Source organism: Neophocaena asiaeorientalis, unplaced genomic scaffold (assembly GCF_003031525.2).
Source record: "Neophocaena asiaeorientalis asiaeorientalis breed wild unplaced genomic scaffold, Neophocaena_asiaeorientalis_V1.1 scaffold100, whole genome shotgun sequence".
In the NCBI taxonomy this organism is placed as follows: Eukaryota; Metazoa; Chordata; class Mammalia; order Artiodactyla; family Phocoenidae; genus Neophocaena; species Neophocaena asiaeorientalis.
Genome location: NW_020173955.1, coordinates 3417154 through 3425326, shown reverse-complemented (window position 1 = coordinate 3425326; position 8173 = coordinate 3417154). Strand labels below are relative to the sequence as shown.

The window sequence follows — 8173 nt, the reverse complement described above, 5'->3', positions numbered from 1 at the left end:
CTCATTGTCCCTTTTTGCCTTCCTGTCCCTGTTGTGACTCCTCTTCAAGACAGCCCTTTATCCTGCTTTGACTTGGGAAAGAATATTGGGGGATGAAAGAAGAAACATTGGTTAACAGAGCCATTTACTCCAGTCCCGTGCTTCCCCGTGGCCCCTGGTCGTGTGTGCACTTTACTTGCCAGGTTCTTACCCCCGCCTTCCTACGGTGCTTACCTGTGATGTGGGCCAGGGGACCAGGGTCGGTTTGGGCGCGTGTGTGGTGGGGAAGGCTTGGCCTGCCTCGTCCCCACGGTGGCAGTGCCCTGTGAGGAGGGTGGGCTGTTCAGTTAGGCAGGACAGGTGTACGTAAACTGGCTGTTACTTTGTAATTGAGGAACGTATTTTGCTCATTTTAGGTATAATTAAAGAATCTGGTGCGAAGCACAAGGGGTTGATTGAAATACCCAACCTGTCTGAAGAAAATGAAGTAGATGACACTGAGGTGAGGTATCTGATGGAGTTTCTTTCTTTTTTTTTTTAAATCAAGTTTCTGTTAGACATGTTGGGCATTTGAAAAACTGTTAATCGGACTGTGTGGTGCTTGTGCGGTAGTTTTGGTGAGCAGTGAGGGCTCGTTTGCTGAGGAGGATAGCTGTACCTGGGCGCAGCGTGGGGTGGGAGAGTGGTGCAGGAGGAAGAGCACACTGGGAAGGCCCTAGACCCCTGTGGACCAGGAGTCGGGCCCAGGCAGGTGACTGCACCGTCCGTGGCCTCCTCATCTGTGACACTGGGTTAATTCACGTTTCAGATACACATGACAGTGTATATACTGGAAAGTGCTCAGGTATTTTGCACAGCTTGGTGAATGGGATTTTGCTGCTTCTCCTCTGCATCGTTGCTCTTTCCCTTCAATAGTGAAAATTCTCAGCTTTTCGCTGTGATCTCCCTTGGTTATACTATGCTTTTTAGTAAATTAGTGTGTGTTGCTTTTGACTGGCTCTTCTGGTTGTCTTGGGAGATAGAGCCTGTGTAACTCCCATGCTTGGTTTACAGTTAGTGCCCTCTTTCAGCCAAAAGCTTGGTTTTGGGGCGAGACCATTTGTACAGCAGCTGTTATTTGCCAAATGAAGACAGTTTGATACAGGGTCTTTTTTGATTTGTGAATGTATTCAGTGTGAAGGCCTTCAAGATATAAAAACTAAGTTACGCTGAGCCACTATGAGTTGCCTTTCTTAAAGGTTATGAAAGGCTGTAGAAGTGGGGCTGTCTCGGACATACCTTCAGATGTGTGGTTGTTGCCCTCGGGCTGTGATTTCACTTTGCTGTATTCAGATCCATCAGCTGAGAAGTGTTTCAGCAGCATATTAAACTGGTCTTTTAGATTCAGCCTGTGGTACAATAGTATTACGGAATAAATTCTTCAGATTAGAACTGGGGCCTGGGAGCAGGCCCGACTCAACCGAATCACAGGGACGCTAGATATTTCAAACCAACACCTCTTCGTTCTGAGACTACTACAGAGGCATCCCCAGAGCAGCATTTTGACGCTTCCCTCTCCCTGTCTCCCCCTCTCTCCTCCTGTCCATTCCTTCCATCTTCCCTCTTTTCTTTCCTCTCCCTCCTCCTCTCCCTTTCCCAACTCTCCTCCCTGACAAAAAAATGTAGCCCAAGACCAGGATATTGGGAACTTGGTTTTCCTAATTACACTGGCTTTGGGGTTCTAGATGAGCGCTGTTCAACAGAAATATAATGCAAGCCACATAAGGAACTTAAAATTTTCTAGTAGCCATGTTAAAAAATTTAAAAGAAACATGAAATTAGTTTTAATATTTTTTATTTTACCCAAAATGTAAAAATATCATTTTAACATGTAATTAGTATCAAAGTTATTAATGAGGTTATTTTACATTCTTTTTTGGTACTAAGTCTTCAAAGTCTGGTGTATATTATTTACACTTACAGCACATCTCAAATCATACCAGCCGCATTGCAAGTGCTCAGTAGCCACATGAGGCTAAGCGGCTCCATACTAGACAGCGCATTTCTAGACCCTGTGGAAGCCATGGACTACATCATCGATATAATATATATATACATAAAACGTACGCAAATTGGGGGGTTTACATTCTACGAAGTCCGTTTAAGATTTGGCCACCAACCAGGTCAATGGACCCTTGATTAAAAATCCCTTACATCTTCTCAAACTATATGAAGAAAACCTGTCACGTCTCTTACATCCACTTCTTTCCCTTTCCTCACCATCACAGTTCCCTCATCCATATGTCCCAGTATTATAAGATTATGTCAAACCAGACTTTTCTTAGGTTTGTATTTTTCTGATTTGTAGGTGAACGTGAGTAAAAAGAAAGGAGATGGGAATATACTGAAGGATCTTATGAAAACTGCAGGCACCGCCAAGGTCAGGAAAGCCCTTGGAGATTACCTGAAGGCACTTAAGACGGGTAAAGAAGGCATCCCTTGTGAACTAGAGGGTCCCTTTTCCATTTACCCAAATAATGCTCTGCACTGTGGTCTGGATTCCCAGGTTAGGCTGATTTCCAAAGCTCTAAAAACAATTCTGTATGCTGCAGGATAAATTGTAGTCTGGAGGTTGAGAGCTAGTCATGAGTTAGACCATAATTAGTGATTATCAGTATTTTACACAGCGTGAACCATTTTGCCTACAGAATTGTTGATAGTTTTCTGGAATGATAATTCTTTTATCAGTTGTTTTTATAATTATTTGTTTAATGTCTGCCTTCTCTGCTAGACTGTAAGCTCCATGAAGGCATGGAAGGAGCCCGTCTTGTTCACTGCTATATCTCCAGCATCTAGCACAATGCCTGGCATGTAGTAGGTGCTTAATTTTTGTTGAATGAGTGAATGAAAGTGACTGCAGGTATTACAGGTGTAGTTGAGACTTATTTAATCCCTTCACTGTGTGGAATTGAGGTTATTGTCTTCTTCCCTAAATTAGAGAAGTTACCTGCCAGGTAAAATAGCCAGCAGGGCATGTATGTCTGCACCTCATCCTTGGACTCTGCTGAGTATCTAGGCATTGACATAGATTGGTTTGGGGTTTACACTTTTCCTACGAGATCACACACGCTGCTGGCCCACAGGCTTGAATACTGTGAGGCCAAGCTTTGTGAGGTGATGGTGAAGCAATAAGCCAAGTGTCTGGCTTTGACAGTAAGTGAAGGCCATAAAGCTATTAGTAGTTAGGTGTATAAAATGGAGCTCTTTGGAAAACAACCTTTGGAAATTATGCTGTTTTATCAAGAACTAGATAAAAGTGAGGCATTTGATAAAAAGAAAAGGATAAAAGGCATTTGTTGCCATGGAACTCAGGTTAATGATTAGTTTTATATGTAAAAAATACAGAATGGTCTTGAAATTCTCAAAACGCTATAGGAATTCTTTTTACAAATATCAGTTCCTTTATATTCTTATATCTTATTTTCAGTTTTCTGCCTTAGTATTTGGGCTGAAAAGTAAAAAGTTCTTTATTAAAACCATTTCTCATACGTTTTCTTTGTAGAATTTACAATGGGAATGATTTTACCAACCAAAGCTATGGCAACCCAGGAATTGACTGTTAAAAGGAAACTGAGTGAGACTACCTTGCAGGTATGATCTCTGGTGGCAGACATGTAGGGAGGGGGAGAAGGAAGTGCTTAATGAGAGGGCTTCAAAGCTCTAAACAGCCTTGTGATGATGGAGAACTATGAAGGATATTGAGATGGGCCAGTTAATCCACCCTTGCATCCCTTGCCATTTTGGGGGAAATGATGAAATGAGACTTTCATCCTTGATGGAAGGGATCCTTTTTGTGGGATAAATATTGAATTTAGTTCAAGACTGCTGTAAAGGCAGTGTTGTTTCGGTAGGCAACAAATAACAGCAGGTGACTTTGAGGTCACATACCATGATGGAAGAAACTTCTCTCTAGACATTTGGAGGATTGGGAGGTTTTAGATCCTGTTCTCGGAATCTGGTGATGGGGAATTGACACCCTTTGGCCTTAAGTGCTGGTATCTTTCACCTGCTTATCTTTATGATCCCTGGGTCATATTTACATATCCAAGTAGGATTTGGGCTGTGAAGCCATAGCCTGGGAGTGGAAGCCGTAGTCTGGGAGTGGAACAGAGCTAAGGAGCACTGAACTGTTTCTAAAATAAAGACTAGGTAGGATTGGTGGTGCTAAAAAGGCTTTTAGTGGAAGGGATAGTGTGGGGGACCATTCTGGTGTTTTACTAAGACTGGAAGACTGAATTTTTTGAATCTGTTGTCATGCTAATAATTATGCTTTGGAACCTTTTGAGATTCAGGCCTCCTCTCCAGTGGCACTGGGCGTAAGGATTCCTACTGTGGCACTGCACATGACGGAACTGTTTGACACAGCTATTGAGCAGCTGTACAGAATCTTCACTGTGAAAGATGTAAGTCACGTCTCAAGCCAGGATCTGAAATGCTGACATTGGGAGAAAATACACCTACACCACTAAGAACTGAAGCTGGTTCGTGGTTTCCTGCATAGCCGTGTTTTTCTGATTGAAGAGACCTAGAAATCTTTAGGATAGCTTGAGGCGGGGAAGTTATCCTAAAGATTTGAGGGGGGTAAATGATGGGCATTTGGGGGGAATTTATCAGCATTGAGGGGTTTGGAGCAATTTACTGAGCTTTCTTCCTCTGAAAGACAGGGAGAGAAGGAGGAAGCCATAATTAAAAGCTATGTATTCACAATTAAACAAACACAAACCACAGTAGCTTATATTAGTACTTTACATTTAGGTTAAAAACATGATAGCGTATGCCGGAATAACATGTCTGTTGTATGTTTTGCTTGGTTAGTTGGTGCAAAAATTTTCTAAATCTCCTGCTGTATTAGAAGCTGAAAAGGGAAGGAAATTCCAAATGTTTGATGGGAACATCACTGGTGAATATGTAGAATTGGTAAGTAATCTTATTATAGGTTAAAGGAAAGTTAAGCTGGGACTGACTTCTGTTGATATTGCTTTATTCGTGCCTTTTTAAAATGTGCTTTGGTTTTTATCTGAGTTCACGGAAACTTGACCACTTTATAAAGTTGGTTACAGGGAAAATAAAAAATGTTATATATACTAAAAGCTGACGCTTCAGTTTCACAGTAATTGTGCAATGTTTATGATTTTAGAAGACACAAGTATAATTCCTCCCAACTCTTGGTCTAGAAGTTTCAGGTTTCTGCCACTAGGGTGTGTGTTGCCAAATGTCAGTTGCCTTGCCGTTGACATCAGCTCTGCATTGGTTGTCACGCTTCTGTCCTTGATGTTACTTTCGTCACATTTTGGCACTAGGGACAATGAATTCTCAGTGGTGCTGGCATATAAACTGGAAGATGGGAGTGTACGTTGTTCACTGATTACTTCTTGTACATAGGGGCTTTTTCAGTGGAATTTCCCCTTTGTTTTCAGTTAACAAATAAAAAGATCGTCATGAAATGGAGATGTAGGAACTGGCCAGAAGGTATGTTATTAGCACCTTTTAAGTCCAAAAACACTCGTTTTTTTTTCCCCTCTACTATGAAAATCAAATAGTGGTACTGTATGGATAAGTTTTTCTTTTCATAATGCAGTAATAAGCTTTCCTTTTTTTCTTCCAGAACACTATGCAATAGTTGCACTGAATTTTGTGCCTTCTCTAGGGCAGACGGAATTACAATTGGACTGTAAAGGTGTTCCTGTCTGTGAAGAAGAGAACATGAAATTCTGTTGGCAGAAGCAGCATTTTGAAGAAATACAAGGTTTACTGCAGCTGATCACCCTAAATGGTTGAGTTAGAAGATTTTATAAGGGTATTACATTTTGTAAGCAGAAAAAGTGTAACGTTTACCTCTTCCCTCTGTCATTCCTTTAAAAAAAGAAAACAAATACTCTTAATTTATATTGAATGAAATCCATGAACTTACATTTGAAAGCATTGTTTGAATCTTTACTATGACTAGAAAGCAAGCAATGTGCAATTAGGTATTTTACCTCCCATAGATGCTCCTCTGGGAATAGATTGAGTCCCTGAATACAGATAGTTGAAGTGTCCCAAGCTAAAGCTTGTCCTAGCAAGCTTGCTGTTTTAGCTGTAATTTTAGTTCAGGAAGACAAAAAATAAATGGCATGTTAATACCATTCCTTTATTTTACTTAAGGGTTTTTAAGGTGTGTAGCTCTTAGGTAGTGAAACAGTGGCATGTTGCATTCAGAAGCATGCTGAAGCGAGGGCGAGTTGGCTGTATTGTTATGCTTCTCCCTGCAGCAGTTACGCACTTCAGGGTGGTGAGGATTGAAAAGTCTAAGGAAAAAGGTACTTTTTGGACTGCCACTATGCTTCTAATGAAATAGAATATAATGGATGTAAGTATGTTCCCCCAGTTTTCTCATTACTTTCATCTGAGAAGACTTGAAGCAAGGTATGTAAACAAATAAAAAGTCATCACAATCAGTTTAATTAAGTGCACAGAATAGCAATCAGTCATGTCAATAAAAATAAAACAATTATTTTTACATCAAGTGTGCTTTATTTCCTCCACAGGTATTCTGTTAAATAAAGCACCATTTATATACTGCCAGGCCACAGCTAAAGAGGATTCTTTACAGAATCAAATTTCTTGTGGTTGTTCCGTATACAAGTAAACTTAATTTTGATAATAAGAACCACAGCGATCAGAGGCAATCTGCCTCTCTTATAAGGTACAAAACTGGCACAGAGGACACCATATTATACACAGTAAAAATGCTGTTAAGTTTAAATTACATTGTACAGGGCCGGGGAACCCTGTTCCTCCCAGACAGCCATATTAAATGAAAGCCACTACAGTGAACTCTTAATTACATAAAACATATTCATTATCTGATTGCCCTTTAGAAAGTATACTGAAGATGCAAATTGTTTCATCTGAAGTTCTGCCTGACCAAGAATTAAGCCTATAAATCTATCTTGCCATTCAAGCAGAGAGCACTGGACGAACTGAAGCACAAAAACAGAAATAAGCAAAACTTATACATTGGGGGTGAGGGGTGACCTTAAAAGTAGACATGCTACATCTAATGTCAAGAAGCAGCTTGGTTTCCTTTGCCAGATATCCTCGTGACCACATGGATTGTAGATTCAATGGTCCTACACAGGGTATCTAAAATGTCGTGCTGCTGCATGTGACTAAAGAGTCCTCTGGAATGGCCACAACTGAGTGATAAAGCAGCCTCAGGGTCCTGGGAGGGCAAAGCTTGACCGTCACAGCTTCTCAAGTCAGCTAAGTCAGACAGAACTGCAGAGAGAGAAGTCGAAGGGAACTCGGACTCTTCCTCAGCAAGGTTAGAATCCTTGGAACAGTGGAGGTCTTTGAATTCTTTACAGTCTTCAAATCTAACGTTGGTGGACTGTTCTTCTGCATGCTGTGACCTGATATTTGACGTGTCTTCTGAAAACGAAGATGGAACTTCCATTCGGTATTCTTTAACAGAACTATTTTCAGGGGAAGGAAGATCTTGCTCAGTTCCTGGGTCGATAATTGAGGAGTCTCTTGTCTCATTGTCTGAAGTGCTAGTTGGGGTCAGGACCTCCCTGGTGTCTGTTTTCACGTCACCGATGCAGCTGTCTACAGTGTGCTCCTCGTCACTGCTAACGCGCCTTCTTTTAACAGGAGTTGCCCCTTCATCATCTGTGAAAAGGAACATCAAAACAAATTCTCTGAAAGGAGTCATTTAAGAGCATGCTGGGGGTGGTTGTGGGAATTCTGGTTTTTAGCATTTATATTCAGGAGGCTTACACAGCTATTGTAAAGTCAGTATTCTTCCCTTCTCCCACCCTAAAGTCAATATTTTATTAGTCCATAAAGCTAACCTTTAGTTTTTCTTTCTTTGGCTTCTTGCTCTTGGAGTGAGTTTCTCTGCTGCAGACAAGTCCTGCATTTGCTTAAAAGCTCTTGCAGAGTAGGAATTAGAGCTGGGTTTAATTGTTTGGGAGTGTGTACCGACAGGAGCAAAGCAAGTGCCCGCAAGTCCTACAGAAATCCAGATAGGAACACTTCAAATTCCAAAGCCAGCATTACAACCGTTAACAGTTTAAATGCACATACATGTTTACTTTTCCAGGAATCCATCCTGGTTCCTCTGGTATTGTTAGAAGAATGTTAAAACTAGAAAGCCAGTGTTATGATACTA

The 8173-nt window shown here is 41.0% G+C and overlaps 2 protein-coding genes across 6 annotated transcripts in view; one reads left to right on the top strand and one right to left on the bottom strand.

Annotated features, from left to right (window-relative positions):
- Window positions 1–399: 399 nt before the first annotated feature.
- Window positions 400–6517, top strand: LOC112404868 (activator of 90 kDa heat shock protein ATPase homolog 2-like). Of its 2 annotated transcripts, none has more exons than XM_024753015.1 (7): window positions 400–481; window positions 2327–2441; window positions 3521–3609; window positions 4305–4421; window positions 4834–4935; window positions 5436–5487; window positions 5666–6517. In XM_024753015.1, the coding sequence occupies exons 2-7, from the start codon at window positions 2375–2377 to the stop codon at window positions 5794–5796; spliced, it is 558 nt and encodes a 185-aa protein (XP_024608783.1). In that variant the 5' UTR covers window positions 400–481; window positions 2327–2374; the 3' UTR covers window positions 5797–6517. The 2 variants fall into 2 exon arrangements, with proteins under 2 accessions (XP_024608783.1, XP_024608782.1); XM_024753014.1 differs by having other exon boundaries at window positions 5624–6517.
- Window positions 6439–8173, bottom strand: part of USP34 (ubiquitin specific peptidase 34) — a 232622-nt gene continuing 230887 nt past the window's right edge. For all 4 annotated transcript variants that reach the window (XM_024753009.1, XM_024753012.1, XM_024753013.1 and 1 more), the window contains 2 exons: window positions 7854–8013; window positions 6439–7671 (listed from right to left, as the gene is read on the bottom strand). In XM_024753009.1, coding sequence (XP_024608777.1) covers window positions 7064–7671; window positions 7854–8013 — 768 coding nt within the window. In that variant the 3' untranslated portion in view covers window positions 6439–7063. The remainder of the gene's footprint in view (window positions 7672–7853; window positions 8014–8173) is intronic.